Here is a 24,021-nt window from a genome sequence, read left to right on the forward strand (position 1 = left end):
AATAATTTTAAAATAGAGAGAAGTAAATGGTTATTTTCTTTTATTCAAATGACACTTTTTTAGCATGGACTTCTCTAAAATGCAACGCTTTTCCCTGCTTTAGTTTTCTCTTAACGTGCTATACATGTGTTTTATTTATCTTTATTATTGTCTGCTTCTGCCAATAGAATGTAATCTCCTTTCAGGTAGCTTGTCTGTCTTGTTTGCTAGTGGATCCTATGCCTAGAAGCGTACCTGGTGTAGAGCTGTCACTGGAATATTAATTGAATGAAAACATGCCTTTATGATATCAAAATGAATGTTTAAATTTTAGCCACAATTATGTGCTGAAGTATTAGGCTTTTTTTTTTTTTTTTTTTTTTTAAATAAAATGTGCCATGTTTCCGTGGTGTGTTCATCTTCTGGTCTCTCCACCATGGCCCGTTGTACATTTCTTTGGAACCTTGTTTGAAGATTTTCTTTTTATTCCAACTCCAGAGATGTTCCTAGGAGATATTAGTGGTCATATTGATCCCCCATTGAACAACTTAGCTTTGCGTTTTTTGGACCTCGTTAACAATTTGAGACCCATACCTTCATGCAGTTTCAATTACCTTCCGAAACCAGGATTTTGTGATTCCCTATAGTTTTTCTTTTACAAAAGTAAAGAATCCAATCCAGTATATTTTTATCTGGACAGGACTTCCTATCCTCTCATTTTACTATAACTGCTCTTAAATCTCCAATATGTTTTGTCCACTGTCTTCCCTTTCTCCCTAGTCTATCAGCAACCTCCTAGCTTCTCTTCCTTTCTTCTTCAGCGTTGGATCCCATCATATAACATCTAGGCTACCCTGTATCCCCTTTGACTCCTATTCATCTCTTTAGCCTCTTTAGACAACCCTCGTTTCTAGATATGTTTTGTGGTCTGCTATATATGATTTTTAAAATAGTCTATTTTTTTAAGGTTTTATTTCTTTGTGAGACTAATTTCTATAAAAGGCACATATATTTGATTTTTCTCCAGAGTATGACCAAACATTATATTTATTAATTTAAGGACATTATTATGTGTATTTATAACATGGTGATAACATCCTCCCTTGCTGGGAGCACATAGTGCATGTTTGGAACTTAGTTAATAAGTGCTTTATGAACTTCATCTCATTGCATCCTCCTAAGCAACCATGTGAGGGAGCACATCATCATCCTAAGTGTAGGCGTGAGGCATGTGAAAGTCAGAGAAGGCCATCACTTCTTAAGTAACGTCCCATCTCAGAATTTCAGTGACTTGAGGCTGTGTTCAAGACCACCTTCTGCATTCACATCACATATTAAGCCTTGAATGTGCAGTCTTCACTGAAGCCAATGATGAACAATTGCTGAAGGGACCCAGGCTTTGGAAATAAGTTACTAATAAGTGTCGTTGCACTGATTACAATGAAGTCCCTTACATTTTACAGTGCCCTATTAAGGCATCTCTAACCTTGTCTTCTATGAGCTCTTTGGTGAGAAGTCCTCCTTTTAGAAAGCCTTGCATGGATGTGAGTAACACTCCTGTTTAGAGGTCAGGTGTACTTTTTATACATTATGCTTCGTTTTGATGTTTAATCCCCAACTAAGAGACAAGGGGAAAAGTAATATTCCATATCTGTCATTCCTTTAGACCCAGCTAATGTGGCCTATGATGAGTGCCTTTCACAAATATTCCAATTAAGAGAAATCTCAAGAAAAGGAAAATGGGTGGCAGCCCCCTAAAATCTGGAAGTGATGCTAATATCGTAATTAAGCAGACTGAGTGGAATGGATCTCATTATTACAGAATTGGATGTAGGAGGATTAAGGCTTCTAGGGTGGATGGAGCCACTAACATCTCTAATGCCCTCCTCTGTGCAGGAATTTCATGTGTTTCTGGACCTCCTTTGAGACCCAACCAAGAACCTCAGACTCATTATTGCTTTCTTATTGGATCCAAGTGCAGAGAGCTTGGAGTTCACTTCTCAAAGTGTGTTATTTATGAGGATTATCTATAACATCTACCCATATTTTTACTCTTTTCAATTGTTCTTTTTTCATTCCTGATGTTTCAGTATTTATTCTTTTATCATTTCCTTTCTATTTTAAGAACTTACTTTAGCCATTCTTTCAAGGTAAGTCTGCTGGTGACAAATTGTTAGTTTTCCTTCATCTGAGAGCATCTTAATTGCACCTTCATTTCTGAAGGATATTTTTTGCTGTGTACAGAATTCTGGGTTTATAGTTCTTTTCTTTCAGTGCTTCAAAAATGCTGTGCCACTTTCATTGGGCCTTCATGGTTTCTCATGAGAACTCCACTGTCATTTGAATCATTATCCTCTTATAGGTAATGTGATGTTTCTTTCCACCTGTTTTTAAGACTTTTCTTTGTTTTTAGTTTTCTGAAGTTTGATTATGATGTGTCTTAGCACGGATTTCTTTGGGTTTACTCTCTTTGGGGTTTGCTCAGTTTCTTCAGTTTGTTTATGTTTTTAACAAATTTGTGAAATTTGGTTCAGCTGTTATTCATATAACTATTTTGTTAGTCCTACATCCTTTCTCCTTTTTTTCTGAGACTCTGATGATACAAATTTTGGATCGTTTGTTATTGTCCCACAGGTTCCTGAGGCTGTGTTCATTTTCTTTCTGTTGTTCAATCCGGATATTTTCTGTTATTCTATCTTCAGTTTCATCAGTGCTTTCCTCTGTCATATTCATTCTACTGTTGAGCCAATCCAGTGAGTTATTTCTGTTGTTCTGTTGTTGTTTTTCATTTCTAAAATTTCTATTTGGTTTTCTCTATATCTTCTGTCTTCTTTGCTGAGGCTTTCTTTCTATTTTTTTTTTCTTTCTTGCATGTTTCAAATTGATCTCTAAGCATTGTTATGATGGCTCCTTTAAAATCCTTGTCAGATAATCCTTGCATCTGTGTCGTCTTGATGTCTTCTGTTGATTGTCTTTTTGTCATTTAAGATTTTGTTGGTTTTAAATTTGACGTGTGATTTTTGATTGTAGCCTGAACATTTGGGGTATTATGTTCTGAGACTCTGCATCCTATTTAATCTTCATTTTCTGCAGACAGTTACCTTGTTTAGGTGTAGTGTACAGTTTCAGATGAGTTTAGATCTTCAGCTCCCCACTGAGCTCTGCTGACACCACCTCAGCAAAAGTGGAATGCTGATTTGTATTACTTTGCCTCTTCTCGTTCCTGATGGTTGGGAGTGGAAATTCATCTCTCTATTGAGTGCAGGGAGCAGGAGGAGCAATGTGTTAAACTATTACTGCTTTACCACTACCTTATTCCACCTCCTTGTACCTTGTTGCTACCTGGTGAGGGTATAAGTTTCATTTCCCACTGGGTCCTCCTGTCACTTGGGGAGTGGAGAGGGAAAAACAGAGTGCTGGCTAACACTGCCTCACACTGCTTTTTCCACTTTGTTGCTGTTGAGTGGTAGTAGAAGATAGCTCTCCACTGGGTCCCACTGACAGTACCCCTTGGAGTAGATTGCCAACTAGTGCCATCACATACAACCTTGTTCTGCCTTTTTGCTGATGAGTACGGGTGGGAGTTCAGCTCCCCACTCAGCCCCGCTGACACAGTTTTTCCTTTGGTGTTTGGCTGGAATAGAGGCTGTTACCAAAAAGGTTTTCTGTTCTGCTAGACTACCCTATTCACAGTCCTTTAGCTAGATGGAGCAGGCTTTTCTTGGGGCTATTTTGGTCTGTGGCTCTTGCCATTTCTGGGTTGCAGGCTTCTCTAGCATCCATTGTGGGATATAGGAGAGCCAAAAATAAAACCCAGGGAATTCACCATTGTGTCATTTCTTAAATCCTAAGGTTCCTAGCCACTTCGCTTTCTTCTTTCCATCTTAGCTTCTTATTTCCACTTTTCGGAGTCTTCTTAGGTTTGTTGGTTATGTTTTATTCAGATTTTATTTTAAGAGGGAAGACTGGTATGGAATGGGACCCCTGGAACACCTTGGGAACTGAATGCTTTTGCAGAATGTCACCACCATATCAGTCTTACTTCTGTTAGGTCCTCAGTGCTTTCTTTTAGTCCTTTCACCTGCCCACAGCTAGTTCATTCTCAAATTTCCCTCAACGATTACTTTAAACCTTTTACTGCTTTCCTCAAGCCCCTACCTAAATCTTATACCCATTCTTTTCAGTAGACCTTGCCTCTTAATTTTTTTTTTTAAACTGAGATCATGATATGTGCTTTCCATAAAATTTCAGTGCTTCTGTCTACAAACTGGTCACCTCTTTACCTGGTCTTCTGTCTTCTACTCCTATCTCAGAGAATTAAAGTGCTCCTTCTCTAGTGCAAGCCATCTGCATGTGACCTTGATCCCATTCTCTCTCCTGTTCTAATACCTCACTTTTACCATTCTTCTGTCTTCACTGTGTCTTTAGTCTATTTCTTTTCTTTTTATTCTTTACCTTTCCTTTAGCCTAAAAATACGGTTAAGTCTGATCTATCGGAAAAAAAATCCACAGTAATTACTTTACCCATTGTTTTCTATGACACAGTACCTTCTAAGTTCTTCTTTTGCCTCTGTGACTGGGCATTTCTTTTACTCCTCTTTACTGCCTATCTGTTAAATGTTAGTGTTCCCAAGGATTTAGCCCACATCCTACTAAAGTTTTCACTGTACAGCCCTTCCTTGGGTGGTGGTGTTTACTCTCATAGCTTCTGGAACCACCTGTTTGTTGCAGTTCTTACATTTATGAGAGTAATCTAGTCCTCTTGCCAGAGTTTCAGCCTTGTGTATATATGCCTTCCTTTTGGCTGACTTTACCTTAATTTATTAAATACCTTATCTTGTGCCAGAAAGGATATAAGGCAGTTCGCAGAGGTACTTGAAAACAGAGCAAGATATTATAAATTGAAGATGAGAAGAAAGAAGAAAATGGTTGTGGACATAAAGTAGAACCATGAATGGGAGTGCTACAGAATTTTAATATATTTGCTTGTAAAGTGAGGAAGTATTAAAAGTGCTTATAGTGTGTGCATCAACTCTGATTAATATGTTAGGAGCCCCAGGGACTGTTTTGTAGTTGTTATTATGAAAGTTTTTTTATCCTGCAAGAACTAATGTGCTTTCTTTGAGCTCTGCTCTTCTCTCTAGAACCTGAAAAGTTCCAGATTGGCCTCTGCTATAGGATCGGTAGTTTGGTACATTGGGAACTTATTCATTCTCATTCTCTTTAACAGCTTTCTGTTCGAAATCAGGAATTTGAGACAAATGAGGATGGAATCCCGAAGGTGGATCAGTTTCATTTGGTATGTTACCTTTTTGTCATTTACTGGTTGGAAACCTGTGATATAGGTGTGTAGCAGTAATATAAACTTAAATATTTGACTGAAGATGTCCTCTTATTTTTGTAAGACTACAAAATAGCATTCACAGTAAAGAAGTATTGAAAAAATTTAAGTGCAGTACTTACACCATTGCCAGAAAATTACTGCTAGAGAGTACTACTGGATTGTATGTTTGTCACACAAATTGTATATGTATTCTGTGTAATAATTAAGGAAAAACAGTCTTTGCTATATCTTCAAAGATCATATTATATTAAAATTAGTGTTTTACTACTTTTTATAAGTACCTGGCTGTATCTTTTCTTTGTCATACATCTGTGTCATTCATACTGCTTTGAGACCTATATATATATATGTATACAGACAACCTATTTTGAGTATCTTCTATATCAGGAATTGAACTAGGTGCTGCTTTTTAGGATTACAGCATTGAAGGAGTTAATAATTTAGAAATGTGAACAAGTAAACAACCAATATTTATATATAGAATATTAAGAAAGTACCCTGGAGGGAGCTGATATTTAATTTGGCAGAAAAAAGGGGAGGGAAGAGGCTGTTCAAAAATGCCACCAAATAGTTATTTGAGATGAATCTTCAACATTGAATTAGGATTTTACGAGAGTTAGAATGAGATGATGGGCATTTCAGGTAAAGACAGTAGCCTGAACTAAGACATGAAAGTATTAAAATCCATTGAAATGGAATAGTCCCCAGTGTGACTAGATATTAAGGAGTTAAATATGGCAGTAAACATGTCTATAAAAGTATAATGATACTGAGTTGCATGAGCTGCTTGTATATTTTGGAGATTAATCCTTAGTCAGTTGCTTCGTTTGCAGATATTTTCTCCCATTCTGAGGATTGTCTCTTCGTCTTGTTTATGGTTTCCTTTGCTGTGCAAAAGCTTTTAAGTTTCATTAAGTCCCATTTGTTTATTTTTGTTTTTATTTCCATTTCTCTAGGAGGTGGGTCAAAAAGGATCTTGCTGTGATTTATGTCATAGAGTGTTCTGCCTATGTTTTCCTCTAAGAGTTTTATAGTGTCTGGCCTTACATTTAGGTCTTTAATCCATTTGGAGTTTATTTTTGTGTATGGTGTTAGGGAGTGTTCTAATTTCATCCTTTTACGTGTACCTGTCCAGTTTTCCCAGCACCACTTACTGAAGAGGCTGTCTTTTCTCCATTGTATACTCTTGCCTCCTTTATCAAAGGTAAGGTGACCATATGTGCATGGGTTTATCTCTGGGCTTTCTATCCTGTTCCATTGATCTATATTTTCTGTTTTTGTGCCATATTGTCTTGATTACTGTAGCTTTGTAGTGTAGTCTGAAGTCAGGGAGCCTGATTCTTCCAGCTCCGTTTTTCTTTCTCAAGATTGCTTTAGCTATTCAGGCTCTTTTGTGTTTCCAAAGGATTAATCTTCAAAATATACATGCGGCTCAATATAAATAAAACAAACAACCCAATCCAAAAATGGGCAGAAGACTTAAATAGACATTTCTCCAAAGAAGATATGCAGATTGCCAACACACACATGAAAGGATGCTCAACATTACTAATCATTAGAGAAATGCAAATCAAAACTGCAATGAGGTATCACCTCACACCGGTCAGAATGGCCATCATCAAAAAACTCTACAAACAATAAATGCTGGAGAGGGTGTGGAGAAAAGGGAACCCTCTTGCACTGTTGGTGGGAATGTAAATAGATATGGCCACTATGGAGAACAGTATGGAGGTTCCTTATAAAACTGAAAATAGAACTACCATATGACCCAGCAATCCCACTATTAGACATATACCCTGAGAAAACCATAATTCAAAAAGAGTCATGTCCCACAATGTTCATTGCAGCACTATTTACAATAGCCAGGACATGGAAACAACCTAAGTGTCCATCGACAGATGAATGGATAAAGAAGATGCACATATATACAATGGAATATTACTCAACCATAAAAAGAAATGAAATTGAGTTATTTGTAGTGAGGTGGATGGACCTAGAGTCTGTTATACAGAGTGAAGTAAGTCAGAAAGAGAAAAACAAACACCGTATGCTAACACATATATATGGAATCTAAAAAAATAAAAATGGTTCTGATGAACCTAGGGGCAGGACAGGAATAAAGACACAGACGTAGAGAATGGACTTGAGGACACGGGGAGGGGGAAGGGCAAGCTGGGACAAAGTGAGAGAGTAGCATTGACATATATACACTACCAAATGTAAAATAGACAGCTAGTGGGAAGCACCTGCATAGCCCAGGGAGATCAGCTCCGTGCTTTGTGACCACCTAGAGGGGTGGGATAGGGAGGGCGAGAGGGAGATGCAAGAGGAAAGGGATATGGGGATATATGTATACATATAGCTGATTCACTTTGTTATACAGCGGAAACTAACACAGCATTGTAAAGCAATTATACTCCAATAAAGATGTTAAAAAAATCATAATGATCAGGCTGTAAAAGTTCTCTTGCCATTTTATTTTAAAAGAGAATATTTTATGTTCTACGGCTGCTTTTATGGCTTTATTTTCTTAAGAGCAGTTTTAGATTCACAGCAAAAATGAGAAGGTAGAGATTTCCCATAGGTTTCCTTCCCTCATATATGCAGTTTATCCATTATCAACATCCCCTACCAGAGTTATACATTTGTTGCAATTGATACCTACATTGATACATCATTATTTCCTAAAGTCCATAGCTTAAATTAGGGTTCACTCTTGGTGTTGTACATTCTTACAGGTTTGAACACATGTATGATGCCATGTATCTACCATTATAATATCATACACAGTATTTTCATTGCCCTAAAAATCCTCTGTGCTCTACCTTTTCATCTCTACTTTCTCCAAACACCTGGAGACTGATCTTTTTCCTGTCTTCATAATTTTGCCTTTTCCAGAATGTCATATAGTTGGAATCATACAGTATGTAGCCTCTTCAGATTGGCTTTTTCCACTTAATAATATGCACATAAGTTTCCTCTATGTCTTTTCATGGCTTGATAGCTCATTTCTTTTTAGCCTGATCCATTGTCTGAATGTTCCACAATCTATTTATCTCTTCACCTACTGAAGGACAACTTGGTTGTTTCCAGGTTTTGACAATTATGAATAAAGCTGCAATAAACATCCATGTGCAGGTTTTTGTGTGGACATATGTTTTTTATTTCCTTGGGTGAGTACCAAGGAGTGCAGTTGCTGGATTGTATGGTAATAATATATTTAAATAGTTTAGTTTTTAAAGAAATTGCCAAACTGTCTTCTAAGCTGTACCATTTTTGATTGCCACTAGCAATGAATAAGTGCTCCTGTTGCTCCACAGCCTTACTAGCATTCAGTCAGTGTTTTGGATTGTGGCCATTCTTATAGATGTGTACTAGTATCTCATTGCTTGAATTTACTTTTCCCTGGTGACATGTGATGTGGAGCATCTTTTCATATGCTTATTTGCCATCTGTATATCTTCTTTGGTGAGGTATTTGGCAAGGTCTTTGGCGCATTTTTTAATCATGTTTTCTTATTGTTGAGTTTTAAGAGTTCTCTGTATATTTTGAATAACAGTCTTTTATCAGATACGTCTTTTGCAGATATTTTCTCACAATCTGTGGTTGTCTTCTAATTTTCTTGAATGTGTCTTTTGCAGAACAAATTTTAAATTTTAATGCAGTCCAGTTTATTCTTTCCTTTCATGGATTGTGCTTTTGGTGTTGTATCTTGAAAATCGTTGCGAAACCCAGTTTCATCTATATTTTCTCCTGTGTTTTCTAGGAGTTTTATAGTTTTGCATTTGACATTTAGGTCTGTGATCCTTTTTGAGTTAATTATTGTGACAGGTATAAGATCTGTGTCTAGATTCATTTTTTTGCATGTGGATGTCCAATTGTTCCAGTACCATTTGTTGAAAAGACTATCTTCTTCGTTGTATTGCCCTTTCTCCTTTGTCAAAGATCAGTTGTCTATATTTATGTGGATCTGTTTTGTTCCACTGATCTATTTGTTTATTCTTTTACTAATACCACATAGTCTTGACTACTGTAGCTTTACAGTGAGTTTTGAAGTTGGGTAGTAACAGTCCTTTAACTTTATTCTTTTCCTTTAATTTTGTATTGGCTATTCTGGGGCTTTTGCCTCTCAGTGTAAACATTAGAATCATTGTGTTGATATCCACAAAATGACTTGCTGGGATTTTGATTGAGATTGCATTGAATCTATAGATGAAGTTGGGAAGAATTGATATCTTGACAATATTGGTTTTTTTTCCATGAGCATGGAATAACCATTTATTTAGTTCTTTAATGTCTTTCATCAGAGTTTTATAATTTTTTTCTCAAATAGATCCTGTACATATTTTGTTAGGTTTCTATTCAAGTATTTAATATTGGAGGGTATGAATATAAATGGTGTTGTGTTTTTAAATTCAAATTCTACTTGTTCATTGCTGGTATATAGGAAAATGATTGAATTTTGTATATTAACCTTATAGCCTACAAATTTTCTATAATCACTGAACTAGTTCTAGGTGTTTTTTTGATGCTTTCATATTTTCTACATAGACAGTCATGCCATCTATGAATGAAGACAGTTTTATTTCTTCCTTCCAGCTGACATGACCTCACATTCTTTTGGTAGTTTGAACTGCAATGAAGGAACACACACAGTTTTGTTTAACTCTATATGGTCTCTTATTTGACCGAAAAATTTTTTGTTTTGTAGTACCTACTATTATCCCATGAAATTAATTTTTAAAATAAATTTATCTATTTATTTTATTTACTTTATTTTTGTCTGCATTGGGTCCTCATTGCTGCACGCGGGCTTTCTCTAGTTGTGGTGAGTGGGGGCTACTCTTCATTGCGGTGCGCAGGCTCTAGGCACGCCGGCTTCAGTAGTTGTGGCTCACAGACTCTAGAGTGCAAGCTCAGTAGTTGTGGCACACGGGCTTAGTTGCTCTGTGGCATGTGGGATCTTCCCGGACCAGGGCTTGAATCCGTGACCCCTGCCCTGGCAGGAGGATTCTTAACCACTGCGCCACCAGGGAAGCCCATGAAATTAATTTTTAAACACACATTAGGAATGATTATTAAGGAGTTTTGCCCCACTTCTTGGGCAGTAGTAAAAAACATTGGAGACAACTTTTGGGAGATTATGAAACTATTCATTACACCTACTGGCCATCTCTATAGAATGGGATAACGAAGAAGGTTGATAATGTTTTACATTTTTGAAAAGCGTATGATACAGAGTTTTTGCCATTAGAAAAATAACAGAGGTTACAGCTTCACCTAAAGCGAACACTTAAAACTCACGTTCTTTCAGGTTTGATAGAAAAATTACCCTGTAACAAATTATCCGGAAACTTAGTGATTTAACACACATTTATTGTCTTAAAAGTTTGTGAGCCAGGAGTCTGAGTGCAGCTTATTTGGATCCTCTACTTCATGTCCTTTCATAGGCTGCAGTCAAGTTGTTGGGTGGGCTGTAGTTATCTTAAAGGTCGACTGAGGCAGGATCTGTTTCCAGGCTCACATAGTTGTTGGCAGAATTAGTTTCTCTCTAGTTGTTGACCAGAGGTTGCCGTATTTCCATCATGGCAACTTTTCTCATCAAAGTGCATAAGCAGAGAAAGCAGTAGAAAAGAGTCTGTTAGTTAGACATAAGTCACAGTTTTTCATAACCAACTTATGGATGTGATATCCATCACTTTTTCTCTTTGTTAGAGGCATTTCAGTAGGTCAAGCCTATACTCGAAGGGATGGGATAATGTAGCAAAATGAATACTGGGAAGTAGGGCTGACTGGAGGACATCTTAGGGGTCTGCCTACGACAGGTTGTATTCTGTCAGCCATGTGCTAGACACTCTGCTAGGTGTATGTGTACGGAAGATGAATAAACACAAGAAGTCTCTCTTTAATGTGGGTAGCTATGTGTGGACATTAAGTTAGAAGAATACTTGGCATGTGCAGTATTTGCTTCTATCTGAGGCAGCCATTAGTGCTGGGAATGGTGTTGTCTTTACCCACATTTTGTGCTCACACATAGTTATCAAACAAATGAGGGAGCTCTTGTCTGGACATAGCAGGGCCCATGTCACAAATGGAGAGAAATCATGGAATTATGCAATGAAAGAGGTATTAGAGGATAATTAATTCACTTGTCCCCAGCCCCCTGGGAGAATTTCTTCAATAATATCCCTAACAGATGGCCTTCATTCTCTGCTTAAATACCTTTAAGTTTGGAGAAACCCATTTCACTATTGTACAACTCTTAGATTTATTATAAGGTTAGTTCCTTCAAATAGTTGTTCCTTCACGTAACGTGTATGATGCAAAATTCAAGAGTTACAAGAGGAAGCACATGCTGTTAGAAATCTCTCTATTCGTATTCCGTCAGCTATCCAAGTCCCTTCCCTAGAAACACTTGTTATTGCTAGTTTGTGAATCTTTCTATAAAAGTCTGTATATGTATCCTTTTAAAAATAGATTGTTTCATTAAGTTTTTAAAAAATTTATATTTGGTCTGTAAGCTCAATAAAGCAGGGACTTTGTGTTATGCAGCATTGTATCCCCAGTGTCTGTAGCAGTGCTTTACACATAGTAGGACCTTAATAAATATTTTTGAATGAATGAATCTTGCTTTATTATATTTTTTCTGGTTAAATGATCTTCATCTGCTATTTCTTGGACCTGCCTTTTCCCTCCATTTCCCGTTTATATTTTTAATCCTTCTCAAATCAATTTTTGTGTATGATACGAAGTTAAGGATCTAATTTTATCTTATTATATGTGGATAAATAGTTGACCCAGCACCATTTATTCAATAATCAGTCATTTCCCACTGATTAATAATGCCAGTCTATGCTGTATCAAATTTCCATGTATTCATGAATCTATTTTGGGCCTATTCTGTTCTTTGACTATTGATCCCTGTGCTGGCACTACACTATTTTAAATGCTGTATCTTTGTAGAGGGCGTTGGCTTTCCTTCCTCACATTTTTCTTTAACATTGCCTTGACTATTCCTGTCACTTTATTTTTCCATGTGAAATTTGGCACCAACTTGTTAATAAGTCTTCTGAAAAACACTGTTGAGACTTTGAAAGTATATTGAATTTATAGGTTAATTTGAAGGAGAGTTGCTATCTTAATGATACACTATTTTTGTGATTGGGAAAATAATAGCTTTCCATTTGTTTAGGACATTATTATTTTACTTTTTATTGTATTGATTGTAAGATAGATTTTATTATTATTACTAATATTTTTTGTTCTAAATAATTTCATAAGTAGTTTTTTTTTTTCATAAGTAGTTTTAATTATATTCAAAGGTGCATATATCATGTAGCAAAAATTGATTCTTTTTTTCATTTTTAAAAATTGGGGTATAATTAATATATAACATTATATTAGCTTTAAGCATTCAACATAATGGTTCAATATTTATATACATTGTGAAAATGCTCACCACGGTAAGTCTAGTTAACATCTATGACCATAATAGTTACAAAATTTTTTTTGTGTGTGTGATGAGAACTTTTAAGATCTACTCTCCTAGGAACTTTCAAATATAAATACAATATTATTATTATTTTTTTTTAAAGGAACGTTTATGTATTTATTTATTTTGGCTGCGTTGGGTCTTTGTTGCTGTGCTCTGGCTTTCTTTAGTTGTGGTGAGCAGGGGCTACTCTTTGTTGCGGTGCGTGCGCTTCTCATTGCAGTGACTTCTCCTGTTGCGGAGCATGGGCTCTAGGCATGCGGGCTTCAGTAGTTGTGGCTTGCAGGCTCTAGGAGCACAGGCTCAGTAGTTGTGGCACATGGGCTTAGTTGCTTCGCAGCATATGGGATCTTCCTGGACCAGGTCTCGAACCCATGTCCCCTCCATTGGCAGGTGGATTCTTAACCACTGAGCCACCAGGGAAGTCCCAGTATTACTATTTTTTAAAACAATTTATTATCTCTGAAGTTGGGCTATTTCTCATAATCGAAGTCTTTTTATCATGGTTCATAGTTTTATTGGGAGTATTTTAATTCCTTAGTGTTTTAGTGTCCCTTATGTTAAATGAAATATGGCATGTCTTTCAGTAAAGTTTTATAATCATTTTTAAATAGCTTTATTGAGAAATAACTTAAACACCTTACAGTTCACCCATTTAAAGTTTACAACTCAATGATTTTTAGTATATTGAAAGATGCATGCAAACTATCACCACAGTCAGTTTTAGAACATTTTCATTACCTCAAAAAGAAATTCCATATTCCTTAGTTATGGACACTCTATGTCACTATCCAGCCACACCAGTCCTAAATGACTGCTAACGTACTATTTGTCTCTCCACATTTTTTCTATTCTCGACATACATATGAATGGAATCATATGATATGTAAACTTTTATGATTGGCTTCATTAATTTAGCATAATGTTTTCAAGGTTTATCCAAGTTTTCGTGTGTATCAGTACTTAACTCCTTTTAATGGCTGAATAATATTCCATTGTGTGGATTTACCACATTTTATTTATCCTTTTGTCTGTTGATAGACATTTGGGTTGTTTCTACCTTTTGGCTATTACGAATAATGCTGCTGTAAACATTGGTATACAGGTTTCTCTGCGGACATATGTTTTCATTTCTCTTGGGTATGTACCTCAGAGTGGAATTTCTGGGTCAAACTGTAAGTCTATGTTTAGTTGTTTGAGGAACTGCCGGACTGTTTCCCAAAGTGGCTGCAGCCATTTTAAATTTCCATCAGCAGTGTATCCGGCAAGATTCCAAGTTTTTATCCTCCCCAACACTTGTTTTTTACCTGACTTTTTGCTTCTAGCCGTCTTAGTAGGTGTGAAGTAATATCTCGTTGTCGTTTCAATTTGCATTTCCCTGATGATTAACGATGTTGAGCATCTTTTCATTTCCTTATTGGCCGTTTGTGTATATATATATTTCTTGGTGAAATGTCTATTCAGAACTTTTGATCATTTTTAAATTGGGTTATCTTTATATTACTGAGTTGTAAGAGTTCCTTATATTCTAAATACAAGTCCTTTATTAGGTAGATGATTTGCAAATATTTTCTCCCATTCTGTGGGTTGCATTTTCACTTTATTTATTTATTTATTTATTTATTTTTAAACATCTTTATTGAAGTATAATTGCCTTACAATGGTGTGTTAGCTTCTGCTTTATAACAAAGTGAATCAGTTATACATATACAATATGTTCCCATTTCTCTTCCCTCTTGCATCTCCCTCCCTCCCACCCTCCCCATCCCACCCCTCTAGGTGGTCACAAAGCACCGAGCTGATCTCCCTGTGCTATGCGGCTGCTTCCCACTAGCTATCTATTTTACATTTGGTAGTGTATATATGTCCATGACACTCTCTTACCCTGTCACATCTCACCCCACCCCCTCCCCATATCCTCAAGTCCATTCTCTAGTAGGTCTGTGTCTTTATTCCCGTCTTGCCACTAGGTTCTTCATGGCCTTTTTTTTTCCCTTAGATTCCGTATATATGTGTTAGCATACTGTATTTGTTTTTCTCTTTCTGACTTACTTCACTCTGTATGACAGACTCTAACTCCATCCGCCTCATTACACATACCTCCATTTCATTTCTTTTTATGGCTGAGTAATATTCCATTGTATATATGTGCCACATCTTCTTTATCCATTCATCTGTCAATGGTCACTTAGGTTGCTTCCATGTCCTGGCTATTGTAAATAGAGCTGCAATGAACATTTTGGTACATGACTCTTTTTGACCTATGGTTTTCTCAGGGTATATGCCCAGTAGTGGGATTGCTGGGTGTTTTCTCAGGGTATATGCCCAGTAGTGGGATTGCTGGGTCGTATGGTAGTTCTATTTGTAGTTTTTTCAGGAACCTCCATACTGTTCTCCATAGTGGCTGTATCAATTTACATTCCCACCAACAGTGCAAGAGTGTTCCCTTTCCTCCACACCCTCTCCAGCAGTTATTGTTTCTAGATTTTTTGATGATGGCCATTCTGACCAGTGTGAGATGATATCTCATTGTAGTTTTGATTTGCATTTCTCTAATGATTAATGATGTTGAGCATTCTTTCATGTGTCTGTAGGCCATCTGTATATCTTCTTTGGAGAAATGTCTATTTAGGTCTTCTGCCCATTTTTGGATTGGGTTGTTCGTTTTTTTGTTATTGAGCTGCATGAGCTGCTTGTAAATCTTGGAGATTAATCCTTTGTCAGTTGCTTCATTTGCAAATATTTTCTCCCATTCTGATGGTTGTCTTTTGGTCTTGTTTATGGTTTCCTTTGCTGTGCAAAAGCTTTTAAGTTTCATTAGGTCCCATTTGTTTATTTGTGTTCTTATTTCCATTTCTCTGGGAGCTGGGTCAAAAAGAATCTTGCTGTGATGTATGTCATAGAGTGTTCTGCCTATGTTTTCCTCTAAGAGTTTGATAGTGTCTGCCCTTACACTTAGGTCTTTAATCCATTTTGAGTTTATTTTTGTGCATGGTGTCAGGGAGTGTTCTAATTTCATACTTTTACATGTACCTGTCCAATTTTCCCAGCACCACTTATTGAAGAGGCTGTCTTTTCTCCACTGTATATGCTTGCCTCCTTTATCAAAGATAAGGTGACCATATGTGCGTGGGTTTATCTCTGGGCTTTCTATCCTGTTCCATTGATCTATATTTCTGTTTTTGTGCCAGTACCAAACTGTCTTGATTACTGTAGCTTTGTAGTATACTGTGAGGTCAGGGAGCCTGATTCCCCCAGCTCCATTTTTCGTACTCAAGATTGCTTTGGCTATTCGGGGTCTTTTGTGTTTCCATACAAATTGTGAAATTTTTTGTTCTAGTTCTGTGAAAAATGCCAGTGGTAGTTTGATAGGGATTGCATTGAATCTGTAGATTGCTTTGGGGAGTAGAGTCATTTTCACAATGTTGATTCTTCCAATCCAGGAACATGGTATATCTCTCCATCTATTTGTATCATCTTTAATTTCTTTCATCAGAGTCTTATAATTTTCTGCATACAGGTCTTTTGTCTCCTTAGGTAGGTTTATTCCTAGATATTTTATTCTTTTTGTTGCAATGGTAAATGGGAGTGTTTTCTTAATTTCACTTTCAGATTTTTCGTCATTAGTGTATAGAAATGCAAGAGATTTCTGTGCATAAATTTTGTATCCTGCTACTTTACCAAATTCATTGATTAGCTCTAGGAGTTTTCTGGTAGCATCTTTAGGATTCTCTATGTATAGTATCATGTCATCTGCAAATAGTGACAGCTTTACTTCTTCTTTTCCGATTTGGATTCCTTTTATTTCTTTGTCTTCTCTGATTGCTGTGGCTAACACTTCCAAAACTATGTTGAATAATAGTGGTGAGAGTGGGCAACCTTGTCTTGTTCCTGATCTTAGTGGAAATGGTTTCAGTTTTTCACCATTGAGGACAATGTTGGCTGTGGGTTTATCATATATGGCCTTTCTTATGTTGAGGAAAGTTCCGTCTATGCCTACTTTCTGCAGGGCTTTTATCATAAATGGGTGTTGAATTTTGTCGAAAGCTTTCTCTGCATCTATTGAGACGATCATATGGTTTTTCCCCTTCAATTTGTTAATATGGTGTATCACATTGATTGATTTGCGTATATTGAAGAATCCTTGCATTCCTGGGATAAACCCCACTTGATCATGGTGTATGATCCTTTTAATGTGCTGTTGGATTCTGTTTGCTAGTATTTTGTTGAGGATTTTTGCATCTATGTTCATCAGTGATATTGGCCTGTAGTTTTCTTTCTTTGTGACATCCTTGTCTGGTTTTGGTATCAGGGTGATGGTGGCCTTGTAGAACGAGTTTGGGAGTGTTCCTCCCTCTGCAATATTTTGGAAGAGTTTGAGAAGGATAGGTGTTAGCTCTTCTCTAAATGTTTGATAGAATTCGCCTGTGAAGCCATCTGGTCCTGGGCTTTTGTTTGTTGGAAGGTTTTTAATCACAGTTTCAATTTCAGTGCTTGTGATTGGTCTGTTCATATTTTCTATTTCTTCCTGGTTCAGTCTCGGCAGTTTGTGCATTTCTAAGAATCTGTCCATTTCTTCCAGGTTGTCCATTTTATTGGCATAGAGTTGCTTGTAGTAATCTCTCATTATCTTTAGTATTTCTGCAGTGTCAGTGGTTACTTCTCCTTTTTCATTTCTAATTCTATTGATTTGAGTCTTCTCCCTTTTTCTCTTGATGAGTCTGGCTAATGGTTTATCAATTTTGTTTATCTTCTCAAAGAACCAGCTTTTAGGTTCATTGATTTTTGCTATTGTTTCCTTCATTTCTTTTTCATTTATTTCTGACCTGATCTTTATAATTTCTTTCCTTCTGCTAGCTTTAGGGTTTTTTTGTTCTTCTTTCTCTAATTGCTTTAGGTGCAAGGTTAGGTTGTTTATTCGAGATGTTTCCTGTTTCTTGAGGTAGGCTTGTATTGCTATAAACTTCCCTCTTAGCACTGCTTTTGCTGCGTCCCATAGGTTTTGGGTCGTCGTATCTCCATTGTCATTTGTTTCTAGGTATTTTTTGATTTCCCCTTTGATTTCTTCAGTGATCACTTCGTTATTAAGTAGTGTATTGTGTAGCCTCCATGTGTTTGTATTTTTTTACAGATCTTTTCCTGTAATTGATATCTAGTCTCATAGCGTTGTGGTCGGAAAAGATACTTGATACGATTTCAATTTTCTTAAATTTACTGAGGCTTGATTTGTGACCCAAGATATGATCTATCCTGGAGAATGTTCCATGAGCACTTGAGAAAAATGTGTATTCTGTTGTTTTTGCGTGGAATGTCCTATAAATATCAATTAAGTCCATCTTGTTTAATGTATCATTTAAAGCTTGTGTTTCCTTATTTATTTTCATTTTGGATGATCTGTCCATTGGTGAAAGTGGGGTGTTAAAGTCCCCTACTATGATTGTGTTGCTGTCGATTTCCCCTTTTATGGCTATTAGTATTTGCCTTATGTATTGAGGTGCTCCTATGTTGGGTGCATAAATATTTACAATTGTTATACCTTCCTCTTGGATCGATCCCTTGATCATTATATAGTGTCCTTCTTTGTCTCTTGTAATAGTCTTTATTTTAAAGTCTATTTTGTGTGATATGAGAATTGCTACTCCAGCTTTCTTTTGATTTCCATTTGCATGGAGTATCTTTTTCCATCCCCTCACTTTCAGTCTGTATGTGTCTCTAGGTCTGAAGTGGGTCTCTTGTAGACAGCATATATATAGGTCTTGTTTTTGTATCCATTCAGCCAGCCTGTGTCTTTTGGTGGGAGCATTTAATCCATTTACATTCAAGGTAATTATCGATATGTATGTTCCTATTCCCATTTTCTTAAATGTTTTGGGTTTGTTATTGTAGGTGTTTTCCTTCTCTTGTGTTTCTTGCCTAGAGAAGTTCCTTTAGCATTTGTTGTAAAGCTGGTTTGGTGGTGCTGAACTCTCTCAGCTTTTGCTTGTCTGTAAAGGTTTTAATTTCTCCATCACATCTGAATGAGATCCTTGCTGGGTAGAGTAATCTTGGTTGTAGGTTTTTCTCCTTCATCACTTTAAGTATATCCTGCCACTCCCTTCTGACTTGCAGAGTTTCTGCTGAAAGATCAGATGTTAACCTTATGGGGATTCCCTTGTGTGTTATTTGTTGTTTTTCCCTTGCTGCCTTTAATATGTTTTCCTTATATTTAATTTTTGACAGTTTGATTAATATGTGTCTTGGCGTGTTTCTCCTTGGGTTTATCCTGTATGGGACTCTCTGTGCTTCCAGGACTTGATTAACTATTTCCTTTCCCATTTTAGGGAAGTTTTCAACTATAATCTCTTCAAATATTTTCTCAGTCCCTTTCTTTTTCTCTTCTTCTTCTGGGACCCCTATAATTCGAACGTTGGTGCGTTTAATGTTGTCCCAGAGGTCTCTGAGACTGTCCTCAGTTCTTTTCATTCTTTTTCTTTATCCTGCTCTGCAGTATTTATTTCCACCATTTTATCTTCCAGGTCACTTATCCTTTCCTCTGCCTCAGTTATTCTGCTATTGATCCCATCTAGAGTATTTTTAAGTTCATTTATTGTGTTTTTCATCATTGCTTGGTTCCTCTTTAGTTCTTCTACGTCCTTGTTAAATGTTTCTTGCATTTTGTGTATTCTGTTTCCCAGATTTTGGATCATCCTTACTATCATTATTCTGAATTCTTTTTCAGGTAGACTACCTATTTCCTCTTCATTTGTTAAGTCTGGTGTGTTTTGACCCTGCTCCTTCATCTGCTGTGTGTTTTGCTGTCGTCTCATTTTGCTTATCTTACTGTGTTTGGGGTCTCCTTTTCACAGGCTGCAGGTTCGTAGTTCCCGTTGTTTTTGGTATCTGTCCCCAGTGGCTAAGGTTGGTTCAGTGGGTTGTGTAGGCTTCCTGGTGGAGGGAACTAGTGCCTGAGTCCTGGTGGATGAGGCTGGATCTTGTCTTTCTGGTGGGCACGTCCATATCTGGTGGTGTATTTTGGGGTGTCTGTGGCCTTATTACGATTTTAGGCAGCCTCTCTGCTAATGGATGGGGCTGTGTTCCTGTCTTGCTAGTTGTTTGGCATAGGGTGTCCAGCACTGTAGCTTGCTGGTCATTGAGTGATGCTGGGTCTTGATGTTGAGATGGAGATCTCTGAGAGATTTTTGCCGTTTGGTATTACGTGGAGCTGGGAGGTCTCTTGTGGACCAGTGTCCTGAAGTTGGCTCTCCCACCTCAGAGGTACGGCCCTGATGCCTGGCTGGAGCACCAAGAGCCTTTCGTCCACACGGCTCAGAGTAAAAGGGAGAAAAAATAGAAAGAAAGAAAGAAAGAAAGAAAGAGGCTATAATATAGTGAAGTAAAATAAAGCTATTATAAAGCAAAGCTATACAGACAAAATCTCACCCAGAAGCATATACGTATACACTCACAAAAAAAAAGGAAAAGGGGAAAAATTAATATATCCTGCTCCCAAAGTCCACCTCCTGAATTTGGGATAATTCGTTGTCTATTCAGGTATTCAACAGATGCAGGCACATCAAGTTGTTTGTGGAGTTTTAATCCGCTGCTTCTGAGGCTGCTGGGAGAGATCTCCCCTTCTCTTCTCTGTTCGCACAGCTCCTGGGGATCAGCTTTGGATTTGGACCCGCCTCTGCATGTAGGTCGCCTGAGGGTGTCTGTTCCCCGCCCAGACAGGACGGGGTTAAAGGAGCAGCTGCTTCGGGGGCTCTGGCTCACCCAGGCCGCGGGGAGGGAGGGGTACAGAGGAGGCGGGACGAGCCTGCGGCGTCAGAGGCCGGCGTGACGTTGCACCAGCCTGAGGTGCGCAGTGCGTTCTCCCGGGGAAGTTGTCCCTGGATCACGGGACCCTGGCAGTAGCGGGCTGCACAGGCTCCCGGGAGGGGCGGTGTGGAGAGTGACCTGTGCTCGCACACAGGATTTTTGGAGGCGGCAGCAGCAGCCCCAGCGTCTCACGCCCGTCTCTGGGGTCCGCGCTGATAGCCGCGGCTCGCGCCAGTCTCTGGAGTTCGTTTAGGCGGCGCTCTGAATCCCCTCTCCTTGCGCGCCACGAAACACAGAGGCAAAAAAAGTCTCTTGCCTCTTCGGCAGCTGCAGACTTTTTCCGGGTCTCCCTCCCAGCCAGCTGTGGTGCGCTAACCCCTTCAGGCTGTGTTCATGCCGCCAACCCCAGTCCTCTCCCTGCGATCGGACCGAAGCTGAGCCTCAGCTCCCAGCCCCGCCCGCCCCGGCGGGTGAGCAGACAAGCCTCTCGGGCTGCTGAGTGCTGCTCGGCGCCGAGCCTCTGTGCGGGAATCTCTCCGATTTTTCCTCTGCGCCCCTGTTGCTGTGGGGTCTTCGCTGATAGCCGCGGCTCGCGCCCGTCTCTGAAGTTCGTTTAGGCGGCGCTCTGAATCCCCTCTCCTTGCGCACCAGGAAACAGGGAAGAAAAAGTCTCTTGCCTCTTCGGCAGCTGCAGACTTTTTCCCGGACTCCCTCCGGGCTAGCTGTGGTGCACTAACCCCTTCAGGCTGTGTTCACGCCGCCAACCCCAGTCCTCTCCCTGCAATCCCACCGAAGCCCGAGCCTCAGCTCCCAGCCCCGCCCGCCCCGGCGGGGGAGCAGACAAGCCTCTCGGGCTGGTGAGTGCTGGTCAGCGCCGAGCCTCCGTGCGGGAATCTCTCCGCTTTGCCCTCCGCACCCCTGTGGCTGCGCTCTCCTCCGTGGCTCCGAAGCTTCCCCCCTCTGCCACCCGCAGTCTCTGCCCGCGAAGGGGCTTCCTAGTGCGTGGAAATCTTTCCTCCTTCACAGCTCCCTCCCACTGGTGCAGGTGCCGTCTCTATTCTTTTGTCTCTGTTATTTCTTTTTTCTTTTGCCCTACCCAACTATGGGGGGAGTTTCTTGCCTTTTGGGAGGTCTGACGTTTTCTGCCAGCGTTCAGTGTGTGTTCTGTAGGAGCAGTTCCACGTGTAGATGTATTTCTACTGTACCTGGGGGAAGGAAGGTGATTTCCGCGTCTTACTCTTCCGCCATCTTCTCTCCTCCCGACCCACTTTATTTTTTTATTGAAGTATATTTGATGTACAGTATTATATGAGTTTTCAGGTGTACAACATAGTGATTCACAATTTTTAAAGGTTATGTTCCATGTATAGCTATTATAAAATATTGGCCATATTTCCTGTGTTGTACAATATATCTTGTAGCTTATGTATTTTATACATAGTAGTTTGTAACTCCGAGTTCCCTACCCATATCCTGCCCCTCCTCCCTCCCCTCTCCAATAAACGTAACTACTAGTTTATTCTCTATATGTGTGATTCTGTTTCTTTTTTCTTATATTCACTAATTTATTTTTTTAGATTCTACATATAAGTGATATCATACAGTATTTGTCTTTCTCTGTGTGACTTGTTTCACTTAGCATAATACCCTCCAAGTCCATCCATGTTTTTGCAAATGGCAAATTTTTATTATTTTTTATGGCTGAGTAATATTCCATTGAATATATATACCACATCTTCTTTATCCATTCATATGTTAGTGGGCACTTATGTTGCTTCCATATATTGGCAATTGTAAATAATGCTGCTACGAACATTGGGGTGCATGTATCTTTTTGAATTGTTTTCATTTTTTTTTGTATATATACACAGGAATGGAATTGCTAGATCATATGTTAGTTCTATTTTTAGTTTTCTGAGGAACCTCCATACTGTTTTGCACAGTGGCTGTGCCAATTTACCCTCCCACCAACAGTGTAGGAGTGTTCCCTTTTCTCTACACCCTCTCCAGCATTTGTTATTTGTGTTCTTTTTGATGATGGCCATTCTGATGGGTGTGAGGTGATGTCTCGTTTTCATTTGCATTACTCTGATGATTAGTGATGTTGAGCAGCTTTTCATATGCCTGTTGGCCATCTGTATGTCTTCTCTGGAAATATGTCTTTTCAGGTCTTCTGCCCGTTTTTAAAATGGGTTTGTTTTTTTGATGTTGAGATGTATGAGCTGTTTATTTATTTTGGGTGTTAACCCCTTATCTGTCATATCATTTGTAAATATTTTCTCTCATTAAGTAGGTTGTCTTTTTATTTTGTCAATGATTTCCTCTGCTATGCAAAGGCTTTTAAGTTTAATTAGGTCCTGTTTGCTTATTTTTGCTTTTATCTCCTTTGCTTTAGGAGATAGACCCAAAAAACATATTGCTGGGGTTTATGTCACAGAATGTTCTGCCTATGTTTTCCCCTAGGAGTTTAATGATTTCGGGTCTTACATTTAGGTCTTTAATCCATTTTGAATTTATTTTTGTATATGGTATTAGAGAATGTTCTAATTTCATTCTTTTACATGTAGCTGACCAGTTTTCCAGCACCACTTATTGAAGAGACTGTCTTTTCTCTGTTGTATTCTTTTTTGCCTCCTTTGTAGATTAATTGATCATAGGTGCATGGGTTTATTTCTGGGCTCTCTATTCTATTCCATTGACCTATGTCTTTGTTTTTTGTGCCATTATCATGCTGTTTTGATTACTGTGGCTTTGTAGTATAGTCTGAAGTCAGGGAGTGTGATACTTCCGGCTTTGTTCTTTTTTCTCAAGATTGCTTTGGCAATTTGGGTTATCCTCTGGTTCCACATAAATTTTAGGATTATTTGTTCTATTTCTGTGAAATATGTCATAGGTGCTTTGATAGGGATTATATTAAATCTCTAGATTGCTTTAGGTAGTATGGTCATTTTAACAATATTAATTTTTACAGTCCAAAAACATAGTATATCTTTCCACTTCTTTGTATTATTTTCAGATTCCTTCATCAGAGTTTTATAGTTTTCAGAGTATAGGTCTTTCACCTCCTTGGTTAAGGTTATTTCAAGGTATTTCGTTCTTTTTGATGTGATTTTATTTATTTATTTTAAAAAGATTTTTTTTTATTTATTTATTTATTTAGTTTTGGCTGCATCGGGTCTTAGTTGCAGCACATGGGATCTTTGTTGAGGCACGCGAGATCTTTTGTTGTGACGTGTGGCCTTCTCTCTTGTTTTGGTGCGTGGGTTCCAGAGTGCATGGGCTCTGTAGTTTGCGGCATGCAGGCTCTCTAGTTGAGGCATACAAGCTCAGTAGTTGTGGCGCGCGGGCTTAGTTGCCCCGTGGCATGTGGGATCTTTGTTCCCTGACCCTCATCCCCTGCATTGTAAGG

The 24,021-nt window shown here is 38.4% G+C and overlaps 1 protein-coding gene across 2 annotated transcripts in view; it reads left to right on the forward strand.

The window, feature by feature from the left end:
- The window catches only part of STK31 (serine/threonine kinase 31), a 94,208-nt gene that overhangs the window by 64,170 nt on the left and 6,017 nt on the right, over nt 1–24,021 (forward strand). The window contains exon 22 of one of the 2 annotated variants that reach the window (XM_068550000.1): nt 5,210–5,278. The exons of the other annotated variant lie outside the window; for it this stretch is intronic. Coding sequence (XP_068406101.1) covers nt 5,210–5,278 — 69 coding nt within the window. The remainder of the gene's footprint in view (nt 1–5,209; nt 5,279–24,021) is intronic. 2 annotated transcript variants of the gene reach the window in all.

Source organism: Eschrichtius robustus, chromosome 8, assembly GCF_028021215.1.
Source record: "Eschrichtius robustus isolate mEscRob2 chromosome 8, mEscRob2.pri, whole genome shotgun sequence".
Taxonomy (NCBI): domain Eukaryota; kingdom Metazoa; phylum Chordata; class Mammalia; order Artiodactyla; family Eschrichtiidae; genus Eschrichtius; species Eschrichtius robustus.